The sequence below is a fragment of the Arvicola amphibius genome, chromosome 13 (genome assembly GCF_903992535.2).
Source record: "Arvicola amphibius chromosome 13, mArvAmp1.2, whole genome shotgun sequence".
NCBI classification, from domain to species: domain Eukaryota; kingdom Metazoa; phylum Chordata; class Mammalia; order Rodentia; family Cricetidae; genus Arvicola; species Arvicola amphibius.
The window spans coordinates 72,778,334-72,801,314 of NC_052059.1; the positions used below are offsets into that span (position 1 = coordinate 72,778,334).

General features: G+C 44.9%; 1 protein-coding gene across 1 annotated transcript in view; it reads right to left on the bottom strand.

The window, feature by feature from the left end:
* Positions 1-1,359: 1,359 nt before the first annotated feature.
* Dusp29 (dual specificity phosphatase 29) overlaps positions 1,360-22,981 on the bottom strand; it is a 35,532-nt gene continuing 13,910 nt past the window's right edge. Inside the window, exons 2-3 of the mRNA XM_038310360.1 lie at positions 13,460-13,680; positions 1,360-1,834 (exon numbers count right to left, since the gene is read on the bottom strand). Coding sequence (XP_038166288.1) covers positions 1,605-1,834; positions 13,460-13,680 — 451 coding nt within the window. The 3' untranslated portion in view covers positions 1,360-1,604. The remainder of the gene's footprint in view (positions 1,835-13,459; positions 13,681-22,981) is intronic.

Below are 22,981 nucleotides of genomic sequence, written 5' to 3' on the forward strand. Positions count from 1 at the left end.
AATGCAATACTTGGTGGAAGTGGAAATGTCTGGCTTGTCTGGACACTGCAAATGGATAAGACTAATAGAGAACTGAGTTCAGAAGGGGCCATCAGGATGCTCTGATGTAAAGCCCAAGTAGGGACCACTCTGACCCCAGGTTCCTCTCCTGTGTTCCACAGATCCTGTGGCTCCCAGGACACCAAGATCAAGTGAGTCCGTCCTTGGTAGTTGTTCCGCTCCAGCCCAGCACCTCAGCTGAGCATGGTCTCCACTTCAGTCTTGTGTGTGTTTGCTTTCAACTTTGTGGCAATGTTTTGGTTTTTAAATTTATTTTAAGACCAATATTGTAGCTGTAAGGGAGTCTTGAGGTGATCTGCATGCATATGTCAGAGCATTCTCAGGAGGGTCCCAGGAGACCAGCCTAACCACAAGGCCCCAAATTACCAGTGATAGAGGAAATCAAAACAGCTCCCCCAGATGTCACAGTGACGGCTTTACTCAGCTCCCCCAGATGTCACAGTGACGGCTTTACTCAGCTCCCCCAGATGTCACAGTGATGGCTTTACTCAGCTTCCCTGGGCTCCAGCACTCCTGCAAGAACATCCTCGTGGACACTATTTAACACTGGAAACATGGGCCCCTTCTCAGCGTCCCCAGCGGGCCCTCTTGGCTCTCTCTAGGATGCCATCATTGGTGGTTCTCCTCTCTCAGCAGTCTCTAGGCTCCATCTTCTCGGGGTTCCTGGTTCTGGAAGCCACCACTCTGTGCTGTGCTGCTCTTTTCTTGAGTGAAGAATGGCCATCACGGTGCTCACTTAACTCTCAAGAGAGGGCAGCTCACACCTGAGCTCACCCGGCTGCCCTGCGCTGCAGATACTTCAGGGTGTGAGTAAAAAAAACCACTATTGTGTTCTTACGCTAAAGGGAAAGAGGCATTCTGGTCCCCTAAAATTAAGTGTCTCCTGCCTCTCTTTTTCTCCCAAATTGTGAAGTTACGCTCTTCCTTGTCCAGCTTCACCACAACTCATCTGACTGTGATGTAAGGAAGGGACTCCATGTCACCCTATACACACGCACGCGCACACAGACACGCACACACAGACATGCACACACACGCACACATGCACACGTGTGCGCACACACACACACACAGGCCACCGTGGATAAAGAAACATGGTAGTTCTGAGGCTTCCTCCTAAGTGGTAAAGCCTGTCTTGTAACATGGCTTGCCAGGCAATATTCTATGGTTAAAAAATCAAGTTCTATTTTAAGCTATATTTTCATAAGAACGTGATTTTTTTTCTTTTCAGAGCCAAATGTTTAATCAAAACACAGTGCTCACACATTAAAAACAAAACAAAACAAAATTCCTTCTCCACTTCGAACTTAAAGGACAGGAGACCACAGAGCGGTCCTCATCCGAGGCCAGTTCCCCCTGCAGTTGTCCTGGCCCTTCCTGAGGAGGAGAATGGGGCTTGGAGGCGGCAGCTGCTCGTCTTCCCTGTGTCCAGCCTTTAGTTTCACTGTCCCATGTCCAGGACCAACAAAGCCTGGTGAAGACACCCATCAGTCAGCCTTCTGCTCTGGGTGCCAGGCTCTCTGATCCTCTCTCAGAGGGCCACCCTACCGCCCCAGCTCACTGTCCCCTGGCCCGGCCTGTCTCCGCTGCTTCATCAGCTGCTTGTCCAGCTCCCGGAGCTGCTTCAGGAAGCCCCGGTTGGGCAGAACACAGCGGTTCTTAGCCACTTGTTGGATGGCATCCACCAGGGTCATGTTCTTGTGGATCATCAGGTAGGCCAGGACCAGGGTTGCTGACCGGCTTCGGCCCATGGCACAGTGAACCAGGATCTTACCTGCAGGTGGAGGGACAGGAAAACCAATGCTGAACGGGATGAGGCTTCTTAACCCACATTCATTCTCTCTGCTGTCCATAGTTTGGATTGGGCCACAGCTCCCCATCTGCAAAATGGGGACACAGTCACTTGTCTCTTTCATAGGGGTGTTGGGAAGGCAGTTTGTGTCCAATAGACCTGTTTGCTGACTGGTGTGTGGTAGGATTGGTGAAAGTTACACCCATTGCTCCAAAAAGGAGAAGGCACCAAACCTGAAAGCTTTTTCTTTTGTCTGTTTGTTTATTTAGTCAAGTTTAGCAGGGTTCAAAGGTCAAAACCTACCACAGGAGACTGACTGAGAAATCCCCTCCCACAGGGTTCCTTGACTCTCCAGAGCAACCGGTGCCCCTACTGATGCCCCCTTCTTCCAGAGAAGAATCTGCCCAGCAAAGCAGATTTCCCCGCACACTCTTTGATCTTGACTCCCAAACCCACGAACTTTAGATTCCCCGCACCAACCTCCCTCCTCCCCCCTTCTACTGTGAATGGAAACCAGGGCCTTAAGCCTGCCGGACAACCACAGAACTACACTCCCAGCCTTTCAAGACCTTGTCTCGCTCTTGCTTGTTTCAGTTAACAGTTTACATTGGAGAGCTCTGTGTATCAGTATATGAATCGTCCTCTTTTTTTCTTAAACCTCCCTCCTCCAACCATGCTGGGAATAAAACCCAAGACCTTACACAGGCTACACACCCTCCAGCTATGCCCCAGGACAGTGCTTTTCAGAGCATATGCCTTCTTTCTTTACTAATGTGGGAGATCATATGCAGGGCCTTGCATGTGCACAGGGCACATCATTCCACTGAGCTAGACCCCCTGGCCCTTGCAAGTAAATATTTCCAAATGTTTTAATTCTTTATATTTTTTGGACACGGCTTCCCTGTGTAACCCAGGATGGTTTCAAACTCAATATTGCCATGCCTCAGTCAGTCCCCCAAGTGCCAGGATTAAGCAATTTAAATAGAATGCACTCTACAGGAGAGACCAGGATTACCCTGGATTGACCATCCTGTCTGGACTGGCGGTTCAGGACAAAGGTGTGCATGCCTTTACATCTGGATGACACTATGAATATGCCAGAGCTCCCACAGCCCCCAAAGGCCTTGTGAGGTCTGGACTCGGGACACATGGGAGCCTGCTGACTCCCTTCTGCTACTGACTGCCAGCTGGGTGACAAATGACAGACCCGCTTAGCCTCCAAAGCCTTAATTTCCTTAACTGCCAAGTTGGGGGGGGGGGGGGAGCAGAATCAGATCAGTAGTGAGTAAAAACCGATCAGGATAAAGTCACATGGCCCATTAGGCTTTTAAACAGTGAAAGTAAAGTAGTTTGTGTTATCATTTATAAAGAGCTGGTGGGGGACTTGACCCACAAGTGGTCACAGAGGCCTCGAAGCCTCACGGGTCCCCTGGTGGGTGGCCTGAGGCCTCTGCTGGAGACATAGATACGCCATGCAGAAAGTTTGGGTATAGAGTTTATTTAGTGGGTTATGGAGGGGAAAGGGAAGAGGAAGAGGAGAAAGGAAGGAGAAGAGAGGCAGAAGCTGCTTCTCCAGAAGGGCAGACAGAGGAGGGGTGGGGGTGGGGGGTTGGGAGTGTAGGGGGCTTGCCTCTTAAGGGGACAGGGTACCCAGGTGACAGACCAGGCCAGCAGATTACAGTTTGGATTTCTGTGTCTGGTTTGTTTTGGTTTTTTTGTTGTTTGTTTGTTTGTTTTGAGACAGGGTTTCTCTGTGTTGTCCTGGAATTTGATTGTAGACCAGGCTGGTCTTGAACTCACAGATCTGCCTGCATCTGCCTCCAAAGTGCTGGGATTAAAGGTGTGCACCACCACCAACCAGCTAAACAGTGAAAGTTTTACTGTGTCTTGTGCCAGGGGCACAGGATGAACATCCCAACAACTAAAACCAAGAAGCCCTCTCTCCACGCTAGTTCTGGAGGGGGTTTTGTGGTGTGGTTTGCTGTGGTTTTAGACGGGCCATATGTATCCCAGGCTGGCCCTGAATCCACCATGTACCTCATGATATTTTCAGCCACCTAATCCTCCTGCCTCCACCTCCAGGGTTCTGACATTACAGGCACATATCATCATACCCTGCTAATAGTACCTTTAGACATTGACTCTTTTGACTGTTAGCACACATGATAACTTTGTCCTCGTGACATTCACAAAGGCAATGGTGCCTTAGTATGAATGATGTCACAGGCATCAGTATGCCAGTAACCACTGCTAAGTCCACCACCACACACTGGGGAGGGGGTAGCCAATTTCCTGGAGAATATTCTCAATGCAACAGTAAAAATGAAGTTTTATCAAATTTCAGCCCTGGGGTATACTTCTTAATGTTCTACATGACATATACACAAAGCATGCTGGATGCATACAACGAATATTGGTCTTTGAAGGAAAAACAGTATGTCCGGTGGGCATCCAAACTTAAGTATTTGGTAGCACTCTTCTCGGAAGTGAATGAGCAAGGCCCAGTTGTGGGGCACATGCCTGTGATGGCCCAGCACTCAGAGGCAGAGGCAGAAAAACTACTGCGAATTTGAGGACTGCTTGGTTTATCTACAAAGTTATCCAGGCCACCTAAGGCTACCTATCTGGAAATTAAAAATAAATAAATAAACAAATAAAGTAAACAAAAGCAGTCTGTCATTCAAAGAAAATGTGATGTGTGTGTTGTCAGGGATAAAAATGCAAGCTTTCAGGCAGGGTTAGAATTCTAAAACTCCTTCTATACCAGGATGCTGAGTTTCCTAATACTTCAAGAGTCTCCCATTCGGACGGGTGTCACATACCTCCAATTGCAGCACTCAGGAGGCAGAGGCAAGAGGATTACTGCAAGTAAAAGGCCAGGGCTACATAGTGACCCCCTTCTCAGTAACAAACCAAGCGGGCAAATAAACAAGAGCACTCAAGGGCTGGGGCTGGTGAGAGGGTGTGGAACCATCAGCAGTATGCTGTGAAGGCAGCAGGGATGGAAAGGCCCACAAAATTTGGCAAACCACAATTTTCGAATGCCAAGTATAGAACGTGTGACTTGTGACTACAGAATTGTGTTGAACAAGTCATTCAAAGTGCAAGACTGGCCGGCGGGTTTGTTTTTGTTTCTAAGATAGGGTTTTATATACCCCAGGCTGGCCTTGAACTCCCTACATAGCTGAGAACGGTATTCAATTTCTGATCCTCCTGCTTCTTCCCCTTCAGTGCTGGGATTACAAGCTATGATGTTCAATTTACAGGGTGCCGGATATCCACCAATCCATATATTTTATTATTTTTTTAATGAATATTTGAAATTTTTCAGTTCTTATTTTCGGTGGAGAAAGCTTTGATAAATATTACCTATGCATAGAAAGCCTTTGAAGTCTCACTCGTTTTTAAGAGTGTAAAATGTAAACTGTGAGAACCAGTACCACCCATATCCACGGCCATGGTGCACACGTGGCCAGGTCCCACAGGTCTCCACTTGGTGGCGCTCTAGTACACTCACTAGCCAGGACTCATTTCAGCTTTGACTTAAAACTCATTCTCATTGTCCCTGCTTTGCAGACTGATGGGGAACAGGTTTAGGAAGTGAAATGTCTTGTCAGATGTCAACCACAAGGCCAATGCCACAAGGAGCATCTTAATGCAAAATGCATTTGGGAGGCCCTCACTGTGTGCCACTGTGCTCTGAGGTTTGGGCTCTCTTCTCCTTCTGTGACGGGTGTTTCCTATGGCTCTGAGATTCTCTACTGAGATTCGACAGGTTGGGGTGTCTGGAGCTGTTTGTCTCCCCACCTCACAGCCTGATACCTGGAGAGAAAACAGAAAGTTCTTGTGGACAGTTTCTGCACAGGCTGGGTTTCTGTCCTTTTCACACCCCTCACCCCACAACCCCTGCTGTCCTCATGGGACGAAGCCAGGACAGCCACAAAGGCCAGAATAAGACAACATAAGAAACAAAAGAATCCCTACGTGGAAGGCACCCCAGTTTTCCTATCTCACTCCCCCTGGTTTGGGAAGACCTCTACCCCGTGACCAGTTGCAAGGACCACAGGGGGCCTGGCACAGAAGTATCCTCCAATTCATCACAATTAATGCCTTTCTTTCTCCCCGAGCCAACAAGAAGGGTGGGAAACAGAACCTTTGTTGCTGTGCCCTCTAGGGGGCACTAGTCCACATTCTCATTCTCATCCAGCATGAACATCCAAGCCGATGAACATCTATGGTAGATGAAGTAATGGTCTGCTCTGTCCCTTAAAGAAACAAGTCACGCCCACCCCACCCCCTGCTCCGCAGAGGCAAGTTGATCTTCAGCTTCCGGCCTGAGGAATCCCTTCCTCCCTCCCTCCCCCCCCTCTCTTTCTCTCATAGGCAGCTTCTGTCTCTCTCTTCTTCCCACTCCTCCCCTTCTCCCCTCTGTTTCTCTCTCTCTCTCTCTCTCTCTCTCTCTCTCTCCCTCTCTCTCTCCTCTTCTCCCCTTTTCCCTTCCGTAACCCACTAAATAAATATCCAACCTCACTCTGCATGACATGCCTATCCATGTCTCTGTCTTGCCCGCTGTGTGGCTCCCTGCCCGGGGCCTGATGCCTTCAGAGACCTGCAGTGTGGTTATCTGTCTGTCTCTCTTCGTGGGACTGGCTGCCCTATCGAGGTCTCTCACCCACCATGCAGCTCCCTGCCTGGGACTGGCTGCTCTCAGGACCCCACAGCCCACTGCCTGCTGCCACTTAGGGACCATAGCACCATCTACCCTAGTGCACCAATAGACCTAGTAGCTATACACTTGACATATTTTATTATAGTCAATTATCACAGCTACCTGTGGCTTCAATGAAGTTATCATTGCCATTCTACACATGAGGTCACTGAAGGATGTACAGAGAAGTGGCTTGTCCCAGTCAAAGCCAGTGAGTGGCAGGTCATGTTCTAAGCCCAGACTATAATAAAATATGTCAAGTGAATAGCCACTAGGTCTATTGGTACACTAGGCATATTGGTGAGACTCTAGGTCAATGAAGCTGAGGTAGGTAGGAAGATCAAGAGTCCAGTGATGTAGCAGGACCCTAGGTGGCCTCTACCTGGAACATTCCATGGGATAGATGGTGCTATGGTCCCTAAGTGGCAACTTGCAGGAGTTGGGCACTGCTCTGCAATGCTGCCAGTGTGTGTGCACCAGATAAAAGTTTTACAAATAATATGTACCTTTGCTACATGCAATTTCTGTTATTATCTATTCTTTCTCTATTCAATCAAAAAAAAAAGGAAAAAAAGAAAAAAACCTACTAATAGGTTGTAATCTATGCCTAAAAAACACTGGCTTTGACAAAATATTTACTAGAAGAAAAATACTATCATTATAAGGAGAAAGTCTAAATTCAGAATTTCTAATGCATCTAGCTGGGCATGGTAGCTCATACCTATAAAACTGAGGTATAAGGATTATCATGAATTTGAGATTTGAAGCCAGCTTGGTTACACAGTAAAATCTTTTCTCAGAGAAAAAAAATCTCTGCCACATCCAATTGCTTGTTTTCAGTGGTGTCTGAAAAGTGAGCTTCTGTCACTCAAATCAGCAGTCAGTGCAGTGAGATGGTTCCCTGGGTAAACTGCTTACTGGGCAAGATGATATAAGGGCCGCGTCCCCAGAACCCACTCGGTAGGAGAACCAACTCCTGCAAGTTGTCCTCCAACCTCAACAGGTGTTCACCCCTGTGCACACATCACAGATACATGACGACGATGATGACGATGATGACAATGATTGACGACGATGATGATGATGACGACGACGACGATGATGATGACGACGACGATGATGATGACGATGACGATGATGATGACGATGATAACAATGATGACGACGATGATGACGATGATGACAATGATGATGATGACGATGATGATGATGACGATGACGATGACGATGATGACGATGACGATGACGATGATGATGATGACGATGATGATGATGATGACAATGATGATGACAATGATGACGATGATGACGATGATGATGACGATGATGACGATGATGACGACGATGATGATGATGACAATGATGACAATGATGATGATGATGATGATGACGATGATGACAATGATGATGATGATAACGATGAAGATGACGACGATGATGATGGTGATGATTATGATGATGACGACGATGATGATGATGACAATGATGATGACAATGATGATGACGATGATGATGACGATGATGACGATGATGACAATGATGATGATGATGACAATGATGATGACGATGATGACGATGATGATGATGATGACAATGATGATGACGATGATGACAATGATGATGATGATGACGATGAAGATGACGACGATGATGGTGATGATTATGATGATGACGACGATGATGATGATGACGATGATGACGACAACGATGATGATGACAACGATGACGATGATGATGATGACGTTGACGATGATGACGACATTGACAATGATGATGATGAAATGTCTAGAAAGGTATACCTGCCAAGCCTGTGACCCACAAACCCTACCTGCTTTTCATGCCTGTGCACCCTCATCAGCACCACCTTCCTTGGTTTTAGGGACTGCCTTTGCCTGTTTCTCACTCACTGGCTTGGAATACAGGGAGAAAGACTTCCTACTCCATCCAAGAGATGGAGGATGTAGAGGCCTTCAGAGAAGGCGGTGTGAGTCCAGCAAAAAGGAAGGGGACCTTATAATACTTGGGGACAATCTGGCCTGGCTACAGCTTAGACACACCAGAGAACAAGACTCCTGCCAGAAAGATGATTTCATCTCTATAATCATACCCACGTGGTCTGTAGCGTGTGTTCATGCGTGCATCATGCGTGCATGCAAATGGAGTCCAAGGGTTAACCTCAGATGTTGTTCCTCAGGCACTGCCCATCTTGTCTTTTGTGACAAGGTCTGACGCTGGCTTGGACCTTGGCCTGTAGACTAGTTTGGCTGTGGGCCCCAGCCTGTCTCCGAATCCCCAGCACTGATATTATAAGGGCAACATCACCACATCTGGGGTTTTGCTTGTTTATTTGTTTTCTTTTTCACGTGTGATCTCACGGGAACTGAGATCCTCAGGCTTATACTGACACATTATTCCAACTGAGCTGTCTTCCCAGCTTGGATTTTATTTTCCAACTATTTATTTGTCCTGAGACAGGGTCTCCCTGTATAGCTCTGGCTGGCCTTGAACTTGCTGTATAGATCACGCTGGCCTCAAACTCACAGAAATCCATCTGCCTCTGCATCTTGAGTAATGGGATTGCCTTCTTCCTCACCCATTTCCACCCCAAGTTTAAACAGTGCACTACTGAGCAACGTTTACAGTCCCTGTAATAGAATTTGTGAAGACTTCAAAAGTAGACTGGGGCCTGTTTAAGACAAAGAGTGAGTGCTGGGCAAGCTGTGTTATTGAAACCTGATCTCGGAGCAGGTGGTATCTGGCGTTTCCAGGAGATCTCACTCTCTGTTAGATCCTCCAGCGTCCACCATGAGCATCCACACTAGGCTCCCTCGCAGCACTTTGTCTGTCCTTTCCCCAGTGAAGAAGGTGGGGTTTATGTGTGTCAAATCTTTTAGTCAGCTTGCTTGCCTCCACTTCTGTGATGATCGGTGATTTTTAAATAACACAGTCAACAAAGAGATACTCATGTGAAGGACAAAAGAGTCTTCCATGAGGCTGGGGTGAGGGGAGGGCTCTTTCCTGCTAAGTGGATGCTGCCTCTGATTTGTTCTGTGACTCTGGGCACACCCCCTGGTTTCTCAGAGTCTGTTTTCTCAGCTACCAGGCAGGACAGCAAACTAAGTTACTGCTCCCATCTAACCACGATGATGGAGGTTTCCTAGTTCTTCCTGAAGGTCAAGTTGACATAGAGTAGGGGTAGAAGTGGGCTCCAGAGGCTGGTGACCAGCTGTGGGTATAGCTCCATGGCTCGACAAAAGATAATGTCCAAAACCAAACCGGATACAGTGGTATAAGCCTGTCATCCCTGTACCCAGGTGAGGCAGAAGGATCCTGAATTCCAGGATAACCTGGGCTATGTAAGAAGACCCTGTGTCAAAACACAAAATAAAACATGAAAAAGAAAAACGAGCCAGGTGGTGGTGGCACACACCTTTAATCCCAGCTCTCGGGAGGCAGAGGCAGGTGGATCTCTGTGAGTTTGAGCCAGTCTGGTCTACAAGAGCTAGTTCCAGGACAAAGATACAGAGGAACCCTGTCTAGAAAAACCAAAAGAAAAAAAAAGGAAGGAAGGAAGGAAGGAAGGAAGGAAGGAAGGAAGGAAGGAAAAGAAAAACGAGGCCGGGCGATGGTGGCACATGCCTTTAATCCCAGCACTCGGGAGGCAGAGGCAGGCGGATCTCTGTGAGTTCGAGACCAGCCTGGTCTACAGAGCTAGTTCCAGGACAGGCTCCAAAGCCACAGAGAAACCCTGTTTCGGAAAACCAAAAAAAAAAAAAAAAAAAAAAAAAAAAGAAAACCGAAAAATCACATAGCACATGCAGTTCCCAGCATTATAAAACAATAGGATCAAATTAAGAAAATATCAAGAAGGGTGGGCATAACTGGCAGTGAGGGTGGGGTATAGGGGTATATTTTGGGCTAGGACTTGCCAACAAAGGGCAAGAAAGGCAAGAGGGAAGAAAGAGAAATATAGTGAAATTTTGTTTATGATCTAACAAATAAAGTTTGCCTGATGATCAGAATACAAAGCAGGCACACTGGCCAGCCTTACAGACCAGGCGGTGGGTGCACACACCTTTAATCCCAGCAGTCACACTAGTTAGCCATAGAGGCCAGGCAGTGGTGGTGGTGCACACCTTTAATCCCAGTACTAGAGAGGAATGGAAGGCAGAATGAGACCTGAAGATTTCGCAGACGTAAGAGCTCTCTGGTGGTTGGCTGCTTTGCTTCTCTGATCTTTCCGCTTGAACCCCAGTATTAGTCATGCTACAGAGAAAGGCCTGCTTTGGGGCCAGGCTGTCCATCAACACTTCTTACATCAGGAGTATGATAGGAAACATGCAACCCAGGTCTGGCTCGGAAATGCCACAGCAGTGCCCCTTGGTTTTCCAGTGCATGACTCAACACTATCAGGCCACCCCCTGCTTGTGGCAGACAGGTCAAACACCTGTTAATCCGCTTCTCCTAGAGTCTGTGGCAGTGCTGGAGCCAAGCTAATGAGCCTTCTCTTTTGTTCCTCGGACCACTCAGGACACAGATGACAAGCGGATCATCACGATGACACTTTTGTTTGCCCTCTGCCGGCACTTGAAATGCGAGCGGCATGATAGTAAAATCCAGATGGAAGGTTTTCTCTGGAAAGTCAGTTCTGCCACACTGGCATCGATTCTCCCAAGAAACGCAGGTGGGGGCTGAACAGCAGCTGCCCCCTTCAAAGGGAGACACAAGGCCGTCTTCACCCCATACCTCTATCCCACTGCCTCACAGACAGCGCGGTCCATTCAGATGATTTGGTTCTGAAGGGGGTTGACTTGCAGAAGTCTTTAGACATGCAAAATTCAAAGGTCATTGAGAATGGAGCCCAACTCCCCACCCGCAGATGAGGTCTGCTCCCTAACCCCAGCCAGCTTGTTTATGGGCACACTTCGCCCATGCATTGTTTCCTGTGCGCTCTCTGACTTCTCTACGTACCCTTTCCCCTTGACCCGCCCTTTACTGGGTGCTTTCATGCTCCCGGTCTAACACCAACCAGCCTGATGCTTCCTTGCTCCAGAGCCCAAATCTTTTCCCGATTTGACAGTGAGGGCAGCTTCTCAAACAGTGTCCTGGGATACCATAACAAGCGTTCATGTGAGTTTATCATACAAGTTCAAAGTCGGAATGTCGGAATGTCTCTCTTTTCTTTTAGGACCAGAAACTTTACGGTGATGAGGTGCACGTGCTGGCATAGTGCACAAGTTCCGGCATCCGCCGGCCTCCCACGCTCCAGGTTCTGCGCCAAGTGCTTTCCGAATCCCTCCTCTGCTCTTCATCCAGCTGCTCAAGGCTCATATCTCCATCTCTGGAGGAATCACTTCACTACGGAGTTTTGTGAGGAGAAACTGAACCCTGCCTTGTCTTGTCCAAGGCCTGCCAGGCCCCTTCCATTAAGAGGGAGTTCTAAGACATAAAAATGGCAACTGAGCACATGAAACAGATACTGAAGGACTGGACGGCTGTACTGTGTCACCCGTCCGTCCCTTCCCTAACACACAACCACAAATATGTTTTCGGTTAACTTCGAATACAATGAGGTAAATTTTATCTCACGGTGAGGAGTCAGTTCAGTTGCTTTTTTGATCCTGTGTGGAAACTCAGAATGTACACAATACAAAAGACATCCGTAACTAGAACCACAAAAAGACAGCTCAGACATTGATACGTCCCTCCCTCTAATCCAAGCGCTCTGGCTCTGAGGTTGTTTTTCATTCCACAATGTCTTCTGGTCCAGAATGGTGACAAATCTTGTGGGTGACTATGACTAGCTGTGGAGCTTCAATGGTGCCTTCAAGGTCCACGGTCTGGCAGACTTGGCCTAGGTCTAGCCCCAGGTTGCAAGTTCTGAAGCAGGTCAGTTGGTCAGCGAGCCTTGTAATTACAGCCTCTTGTGGCAAGAAAGGCTTCTTTTCAGTAACTGGATACCCTGGGTTATGTGATGACTCCCACAGGGGTGTGACACATAAGGTGAAGTCAGAACCCCGACTAGGGAGGTGATGTCCCTTTGGCCTCTGTGGAATGTACTGAAGTGCACCCAGCAGCATTGACTGCATATTGTCTTACCCTTGGTACCCTTCTCTCCAAAATAGCCTTGTAGCTCCCTCTGCAGTAGAGCAACCAAAAGTGCATTTAAAGGGCAAGGATCAGCACTTTGACTTAAAAGATGGTTAAGTGACATCGGGAAACTGGGACACTGCGGGCAACACCCAGACCCTCTAGTGTAGTTTATACAAATAGTTGAGGCTCCTCAACTTTTAGAAGGTGTGTGTCTTGGTGGGGGGGCAGTACGTGGGTTTGCGTGATTAGCAGAAGTATTTCAAGTCTGTTCATGGTTTCTCAAGCAAGCCAGCTCCTTAAAAATTGAAGCCTTTGGCTCTAGTCCAGTTTGGGCCCAAGCGCGACTAGCGTTTTGGCTGCAGTTCCCAGTTTTGAGGACTCTAGACCACCCAGGCCTTCTTAAGGATGAATGGCCGTTCCTTCGCAGACAGACTCAGACCAAAAGCCCGGCCGTGTAAACCTCCGGCTTTCCTTTCCCGACAGTGGCTGTCAAGCCCAGAACCCCAAGCAACATAAGTGGCGGGGCAGTTAGCTCAACCAATCCCTGCCGACAACCCTCAGCCCCAGGGCACCAGGTTTGAGAATCCCTTTTGAACTATTTTCCACGCTGCGAGCAGGAGGGAGGCCTACGAATGGAGGCGGAGCCCTTCCCCTGAGTTGGGGGTGCGGATCTGCCTTAGCAGGGCGGGGTCGGGGTCTCGCCTTGGGGGCGTGCTCTATGCCTGGAGGCGGTACCTGACGGGTGGGGCGGAGCCTCAGCCTGGGGGGCGGGCCTGGGCAGGGCACGGGAGGAGAGTGTCTCTTACTGTGGTCGTCTCGGAGCGCCGAATCGATGAAGGCGGCAGCCGAGTGGAAGAAGACGCTGAGGTCGAAGCTGGGCACGTCGTCGGCCTCGACACCGTGGTACTCGATGGCCATGTCGCGGTAGTAGTCTGGCCCAGTGTTCACATTCCAGCGGCCGTGCGCGGCGTTCAGCACGTGCGTGAAGCCTGCTTTCTGCAGCCCATAGCGGTCCAGTGCTGTGGCCCTGGGGCAGGAAGAAGGGTCAGTCGGTGAACACCATGTGCTTCGGGAGGTGCATGGCTGTCTTCGCAGGACCCTGAGCCTTCCCAGTACAAGGCGATTACAAGCAAAGACCCAAAGGCCCTCTCTTCCAGAGCCCCAGGCCGCTGAGCATGTCCTGGTGTTTCAACTGAGAAAGCAGTCCCCAGAAGGCCCTGGCTACTTTCACTTTGCCCTTTGCCCTTTCACTTTGGATCATTCACCTAATCCTGCCATTGCTGGGGCTGGACCTGCCAGATCTCCCCATAGGCCACTGAAATAATCTGTTCATCTGGGTCTGCTTCACCGAGCCGCAAGAGAGCCTTTAAAAGAGGCCTTTAGTCTGAGGCCTCCTTACATTTATGGGTTTGGGAGTCATAGCAAAAAAAAAAAAAAAAAAAAAAAAAAAAACCACTTCAAGTGGGTGGTTATGTGGGAGGATTTTGTTGGGGTTAGATAAAATTCTTAGATTGATGCTTCCAGGGTTGGAATACACACTATGAATGAGGACTGGATGCTCTGTTGACCCCTTCGCCTAGTTGGGCTTGCCTTGTTTTAAGGACTTAACTTCTTCCAGGTGTGAGTCTTGGTTTTCAGCAGAATTTCTAGGAACAAAACTAAGGTCACTTTGACGTAGTTAGCCTGAGAACAGAACTAGACAAAAAAAAAAAAAAAAAAAGGCCATTGGCTGGAGTGTCAAGAGCAAGCAGTTTTTCCTAAAGGAAGTAGGGGTGGGGTGGGGGACCTACTACAAGGATCAGCATTTGTTTACTGCACCGGTCAACAATGAGGAGAGGAAGAGGGAGGTGAGGCAGGCCATGCCAAGGAAATACCACAACTGTGAACTGAGGATGCTGAAGGAAACCATGACTTCTGAAGAAAATCATTTATCCCCAAGTAATGATGGGGATTCTTTGTTGTGCTGATGGTGCAGAAAGAACAGGTTGATAAACCAAGGTCTCCGGGGAAACTTCAATTCTAATAGGTGCAGCGAATCCCAATTGAACACCAGGAGCCGTGAGACACTAAGGCCACATGACATGCTATAACATAACCATGAGACTGGGTTTGGAAGGGTGCTCCGCAGAGGCCTCTGTGATGGGTGCGGTGCTGGAGGCCTTGGAGTAAGGCAGGAAACAGACTGGGGCAAGAGTGTTTCATCCAGGCTGAAGGACGGAGCGGGCAGGGTGGGTCCTGTAGGCCGCAGTGAAGAGGAGTTTGGATATTACTCTGGCCATCAATGGCTTAAGAGAGGGGGTGAGCATTGTTTAAAAGATCAGTACAACTGATGTGTGGAGACAGATGGATTGGAGGGAGATGAACAGTAGAAGCAAGAAAGGCCTGCTGTTGTGAAAGAGAGGAAGGAGGTGTGTTCTGAGGGGTATCTCAGCAGACTAAGTGGGAATCGGGGGAGGAAGACAGGGCCAGAGTATATGATGGGGGCGAGGAGCCTGGGACCAGAGTGTATAATGGAGTGGGGGGCTGGGGAGAAGAGACCAGAGTGTATGGTGGGGGACGAGGAGAGGAGGCAGGGACCAGCGCGTATGGGGGAGGTGGAGGGAGGAGGAGGGGCCTAGAGTGTATGATGGAGTGGGGAGAGGAAGATTGGAGGGAATATAGGCTTTGCTTGGTTGTCAGGATCAGTATCTGGGGGTCAACAAGAACTTTAGTCTGTGTTTGAAGAGAGTGGTAGGGGTCAGCTTTAAGAAGACATGTCCTTCAATAGCACAGAGACCAGCCCACTATTCAGGGAAGGGTAACACTAGAACACCAGAGTAACATTAGGCTGTCCTAAGTTATTCTGCTGCCATGATAAATGCCATTATCAAAAGCAACCTGGTGAGGAAAGACTACAATCCATTAGCAAGGGAAGCAACAGCTTAAAACAGGAATATGAGGTAGGAACTAAAGCTGAGACCATGGAGGAGCCCCAGGCTCACAATCTTACACAGTCCGTCTGCCTAGGGCTGGTACCACCCACAGTGGGTTGTACTCCCTGCATCAGTTGGCAGTTAGGAAAATACCCCCACAGACATTCCCACAGGCTAGGCTAGTGGAGGCAATGCCTCAACTGAGAGTCCTTCCCAGGTGTCATTAACCACAGTAAGGTCACCAATAAAATGATGTGGGCAGAAGCAAGGACCAATAGCCTAGCCTGGGAGGAGCCTCACATCAGAAATACATGCCAAGGCCTCTGCCCTCCTTAGTGCCCTCGTTTCCCATGAGAGGAACAGCAGCAGCAGAGTCAGTGTTTGCTAAAGATTTGAGCACAGGTGTTGGGCCCATAGAAAGATGTTTCAAAGAGCCTCTAAGAGCTGCTGTCTGTGTGTACCATGTCCTTAATCCCAGCACTTGGGAGACTGAGACGGGGTTTATTACAAGTTCCAGTGTGGTCATATCTTGTTTGTAGTCTAACAAATAAAGCTTTCCTGAAGATCAGAGAACGGAGCTAGCCACTAGTCAATCATAGAGGTCTGGAGGACTGGACAGACAGACAGGAAGTGATGTGGCTGGGCAGAGACAAGACTATAAGGCAGGAGGAGACAGGAGCTTGCTCTCTTTTTAGTCTGGAGATTTTGTAGAGGTAAGAGCTCTAGTGACTGGCTGCTCTGCTTCTCTGATCATTCAGCTTTCATCTCCTAATATCTGACTCTGGATTTTTATTATTAAAATCAATTAGAACTCATGCTACACCTGGCATCCAACTTTAGGGCATGAATTCACAAAAAAGCCACCTCCCTGTGGCTGTGCAGTTACCAGCACAGGCTGGAACTGCTTGGAGGCTCCCACCAAAGTCATGGCCTTGCCGGCTAGGCAATCTCTGTATAATGACCACACCTTGGCTTTATGCTGTACAGCAGCTTTGAATGCTTGGGACAAAACTGGAAAAGTAGGAAAGAAAATTGAGTTATTTACTAAAGTTATACAGGGCCCAAGAAAAACCTTCAATAATTTCGTACAAAGATTGATATCAACAGTAAATACAATGATACCAAATTCAGAAGTTAGACAATTAAACATCAAATCTCTGGCTTTTGAAAATGCTAATGCACAATGCAAAAGGGTAATTAGGCCATTAAAGGCAAGATCAGTATCCTAGGGGGAATGGATCTGAGATACAATCAATATTGACTCTCATGACCATGATGGTGCTTGGATGGGAGAGGTGATTTCCAGAGGTTTAAAGAAAAATCAAAATGTCAAGTGTTTCCATTGCAGTAAACAAGGTCACCTAAAAAGGACTGTAAACAGGGTGGTCCTAAGAAACAATGTTTTTTCTAAGCCTAATGCAAACAGAATACCTCTCCCTTCGGGATTATGAAATAGATGTTGTGGCAAGGGCAGGCGTTGTACTAATGAATGTTGGTCAGTCAAGGTAACCCTTTGCCATCAGGAGATATCTTGAGGGGACTCTTTCAGGCTCCTATACCAAATTCATTACCATCGTTTCCTATCATTGTGGTGGAAACTCCTTCCCAGAGGAATTAAAGAATCTAATACATATTGTAAGAAACCATACTGCTCTGGATGATCGAACAGCTGTAGAAGAGAGAACAAAAAATTAGGAGAAACTGTAAAACAAATATTTTGGAAAATTCTATAAATGAACAAAGACCAAAATTAAAAATACGAATAAATGGCATTGTCATTGAAGGTCTTGTAGACATAGGTGCAGATGTAACAATAATTGCACCAGGGTATTGGCATCCAAATTGGAATCTTCAGGAAATAAATATTTATCTTCTAGGGATCAGAACATTATCTCAGATAAAACAGAAAATGAGATGAGTCAAATGTATAGTGTCAGAAGGACAGAGAAAAAATTGAAACCTTATGTGGCTAACATAGCAATAAATTTATGGGCACATGATTTGTTACAGCAATGGAATATTCAGATTAACAGCCTCCAATCTTAGAAATAAACCACAGATTAATGTATGTTTCTGGGAAAAATATTAGTAGGTATTATAAAGATCAGTCACCAACCATTCAGTTTGTACAACAGCTGCTGATCTTTCAAAGGCACCAAAAGCCCTACCTTTAGAATGATTGACAGACAAACCTGTATGGGTTGAGGAATGGCCTTTAGCAACACAGGAACTACAGGCCTTAGAACACCTGGTACAGGAGCAGTTAAATGCTCAGCATATTGAAGAATCAACCAGTTCTTGTAATTCTGCTATATTTGTTATTAAAAAGAAATCTGGAAAATGGTAACAGATCTAAGAGCTTTTAAGAAGGTGATTCAGCCAATGAGCTCTCTACAGTCTGGAATTCCTTTGCCTTCTCTATTACCTAAAGAATGACCTCAGCAAGGTGTTGATGGTGCATGATTTTAATCCCAGCACTTGGGAGGCAGAACAAGGCCAGCCTGGTCTACAGAACAAGTGCCAGGACAGGCTCCAAAGCTACTCAGAGAAACTCTGTATTGAAAACAAAAACAAAAAAGTATGGCCTCTTGTAGTTATTGATTAAAAAGATTGTTTCTTCACTATACATTTAAAAGAAAAAAGACAGAGAAAATTTTGCTTTAATGTTGCCAACTTTAATAATTCTCAACCTGTTAAGATATATCAATGGAAGATGCTCCCTCAGGGATTGTTAAATAGTCTCACCCTGTGCCAATATTTTGTACATCAGCCATTGGAAATGATACATAAACAATTTCCTCAATCTATAGTTTACCATTACATGGATGACATCTTACTAGCTGATTCAAATATACTTTGGAAAGAATGTTTGAAAAAGTAAAGAAAATTTTGCCTTGTGGGGGATTACAAATTACCTGTGAAAAATACAAACAGGAGATTCTTCTAATCAATTGTGGACTCTTTTTTTCTTGTTTTGTTCTGTTTTTCAAGACAGGTTTTCTCTGTAGCTTTGGAGCCTGTCCTGGAGCTAGCTCTTGTAGACCAGGCTGGCCTCGAACTCACAGAGATCTGCCTGCCTCTGCCTCCCAAGAGCTAGGATTAAAGGTTTGCATCATCACTGCCTGGCCAATTGTGGACTCTTAATGACTTTCAAAGGTTGGTAGGAGACAATTCCAGTGTACAGCCCACTGTTGAGGTAAAAATGATGAACTGAGTAATTTGTTTAAAATCTTAAATGATGATAAGGACTTAAATAATCCAAAAGAATTATCAGATGAAGCTGAGAGAGAACTGGCTTTTGTGGAAAAGAAATTACATGAAGTACATGCAGGTTGTTTATCTTCAAAGCTTGATTCCATTTTGGTTGTTCTCGCTCTATGCATTCTCCTACTGAAATATTAATACAAAGGAAAGATACTGTTTTAAAATATATCTTTTTTACCACATAAACAGACTAGAAATTAAAAATTTAGATGGGAAAGGTCTCTCTGACTTGATTCTAAAAGAAAAATTGAGACTTCATCACTTAACAGGAATAGAGCCAGCAGAAATTGTAGAACCTTTAACTAATGAAGAAATTGATAAATTATGGGTAGAAGGCTAATGTTTAAAAAGAGCTTACAGTATTTTTTTGTGAGAGATTAACAACAAATATCACAAAAGCAAGGGAATTCACTTTATAAAGAAACTAATTGGAGCCTTCCTTACATTGTATGGGAAACACCAATAACTAGCACCTCTACATCCTATACTGATAAAAATGAATCAGGAATGTCAGGTTGAAAATCAGAAAATTTGAATAAAATGGATGTAAGCCCTTATGATTCTGTTCAAGAGTAATAGTTATATGTTATTCTCATGGAATTAATGGATTTTATGGAACCTCCCAACATAGTTACTGATTCACAATATGAAGAAAGTTGTTTTGAATATTGAAACCAATGAATTTATAACAAATGATTCAGAATTGACTTTTTATTTATCCAATTACAAGAAATAATCAGGAATAGGAATCATCCTGTATATATAAAACCCACATTCAATCACATATGGGTCTTCCAGACCCTCTAGCATAAAGTAATAAAGAAATTGATCAATTATTGATTGGAAATATGCTGAAGGTCTCAGAATATCATTTTTAAAAATCATGTCAATAGCAAAGATTTAAAAAAAAAAAAGACTTTTCCATCATGTGGCAACAAGCAAAGGAAATTATAAGAAAATGCCCTACTTGTTCTTTATATAACCAAACTCTACTACCTGGAGAAACTAACCCAAAGGGCACTCAAAGGAATGAAATCTAGCAGATAAATGTATTCCATTTTGTAGAAATTGGAAAGTTAAAATATGTACACCACACCACTGATACCTATTCAGAATTTAAATGGGTGACTGCTATGGGACAATGGTCTTATATCCTGTCACTTGTATTATTTTAATAAAATACTGATTAGCCAGTAGCCTGGCAGGAAGTATAGGCAGGAAGTATAGGTGGGAAAATGAGAACAGGAGAATTCTGGGAAGAGGAAAGACTCAGTCTGCAGCCATAAACCCAGACACAGAGGAAGCAAGATGAGAAGACCTCACTGATAAAAGGTACCAAGCCATGTAGCTAAAACAGACAAGAATTATGAATTAATATAGGATGTACGAGTTAATAATAAGCCTGAGCTAACAGGCCAACCAGTTTATGATTAATGTAGACCTCTGTGTATTTCTTTGGGACTGAACAGCTGTGGGACCTAGAGGGACAGAAACCTCTGTCAACCAGTGACTGCTTTGAGTTCAGAAAAGTCTGATTCGGTAATCACACGTTTGCTAGACGTTATGGCCATCATGGGTATACCTGCACAAATAAAGACAGACAGTGTTCTTGTATATGTCTCTAGTAAAATGAAACAGTTTCTTGCTTGTTAAAATATAAAGCATATTACAGCTATACCACACAATCCTACAAGGCAGGCAGTTATAGAAAGATCAAATTGATCTCTAAAGGATATGCTAAATAAACATAAAGGGATGATAAAGACCCCCCCCCAGAAATAGGTTGCTTAATGCTTTATTAGCTTTGAATTTTCTAAATGCTAATGAGAAAGAAATGACAGCTGCAGAGAGACATTGGGTAATAGGAAAACCTACGGAATTAAATCAGCCTGTATACTTTAAAGATGTGCTGAGCTCAGAATGGAAACCAGGATATGTGTTGGGGAAGGGGATTTGCTTTTGTTTCCACAGGAGAAGAAAAGCTATTTATGGATACCATCAAAATTGATAAAGGCTTGATTTGAACAAGAGAGACCGCTTGGTTAGAAGAGGTGATAGTCCATCAACCAGTGTGATTATTCAATCTAAACTAACTTATATGACTAACAAATGCTTCTCATTGGATCAGATATAACTTGTCAAAAGGAACCTCCCCAAAGTTAGGGTTGGGGCAGGGTTTTCTTTTTGTCTTTAAGGAGAATGAAGACATCCAGCTAAGGAATCTGAAAGCCACTGGACAAATGAGATGTGTGAAGAAAAGGGCAAATCATCCAAAAAAAAAATGCCCCAAGAAAAAGGAGTAAATTGGCCTATCAGCATATCACATCTCCAACAGGATAAAATTTCATAAATCTTCCCAAATACTTCTGCTGTTCTCTACAGACATATAATGCCAACGGCCTTTTTGTAGTCCCAGTCCAATTAAAAATTTAAGCTAACTTTGGAGTTGGAGTGTGGCTCTCTCCTTCTCTAAATTCAAGTATTACTAAAGTAAAATTCAAAATCTCTGTTTCATGTCAGAACAGTTTACCTCATATAGGACAGAAGAAAAAAACAAAATGAAGGGACTATTTTACTACCACTAATCTCACAATCTTTTGGTTTTAATTTGACTCTTTAAAACTTTTCTTAAGGTATAAATATCTCAAAATTTATAAGATTTATATACACACACACATATATATGTATGTATTTTAAACATTTTGTCATGATATTAATGGTCATATAGAGCACTAACTAATCCTAGAAAAAGGCTTCATCTAGCTTCCTGTACATGATTTCAGATTTGAGTCTTTATCAGGTAATTAGGAATTAAGTCTTTGTACTCTGGATGTACATAACAAACACTGGTACTTAACCTCGTTGAGATCTGCTGCATATGACTTTAAAATGTCTAAGTTTTCTACAGTGAGCCATGATCATGCCTAACAGTAACCTTTGAAGTCTCCAAAAGGATGGGGCCCCACAATGACAATTCCACCGGGACTATGAAAGCACCACTAAGCAGAAAACCACCACCTAAAGATCAGCTGTGGACTACAAACTGCTCGGGATAATTTCAAGGTGGCTACCTGAGATGATCCAGCCTCTCAGGCTACTCTAGCCGGGACTTGAGACAAGCCCTGAATGTTCCCGCTATGCAGAGACTGGACAACAAATGATACGGTTATGTCTCCCAGGACTTGACAATTAACCCAAATTATTTTCTTTTCAGGCTCTCCTAAAGATTGTGTTGCCCTCCCCAGGCAGCAGGAAGTAAACTTAAGAGTATGAGGCCACATTCCCAAGGGGTGGGTGGGTGGTTTTTGGTCTTTCATTAGGTTATGGATATTTGTCATTGTTTAGGGGGGTTGGTTACAAGTTGTTATTGGTAATGGTCAGGAAAAAAGCTGAACAAAGCAGATTAGATTCAGGGTTCTTGTTTTGAAAAGAAAACACAGGGATTTTATAGATATGGTAAGATAAAAAGGTAGATTATTGATCTACTTTGAAAAGAAAAAGAGGGGACATACAAAAGGATTAAAAGGTAGTTTGTTGAAAAACAACTAGTAGTCTTAAATATTTTACATTTATATGGATTTTTGTATACTGATACAAATTTAAGATTACTTTTGTTAGAACATACTGTATATACATTTCTAATCTTATTCAAGGTATTGTAATTATGCAACTAATTTAACAATGCAATGCAAATTTCTAGTTCTTAAAAGTTATTATTATCAACTGTTTAGGATCATAATGAAATGCAGGTTAGTAATTAGTCACCTACTACAATCAAACTTGTTGTCATATTAGTTATGTTTTCAAGGTCAAACAAAGATATATTTTAGATAGACACATCATCTTCAAACACTCCAGAGATTTTCAAAATATGGCATTGAAGATATTTTAATAATTTAGGCTCTTTTTTTGATATTGAGACATGTCTGCTCCTGACAGCACCAATCTACTTCAGAAAAGATGATGGGCATTGAAGAAACTCCATATGGAGTTTATTTACTTTGTGGCAAAAGTCTGGGCAAGAAAATGCCTTTGCCTTGGCTGCTGATTAGTAAAGTGACTGCTAAACTTTGCCAAGACAGGGTAGGGCAGTCCTACAGAATATTCTGCTTCACAGAAATGTCTCTCTGATATGCTAGGCTGGTTGGCCAA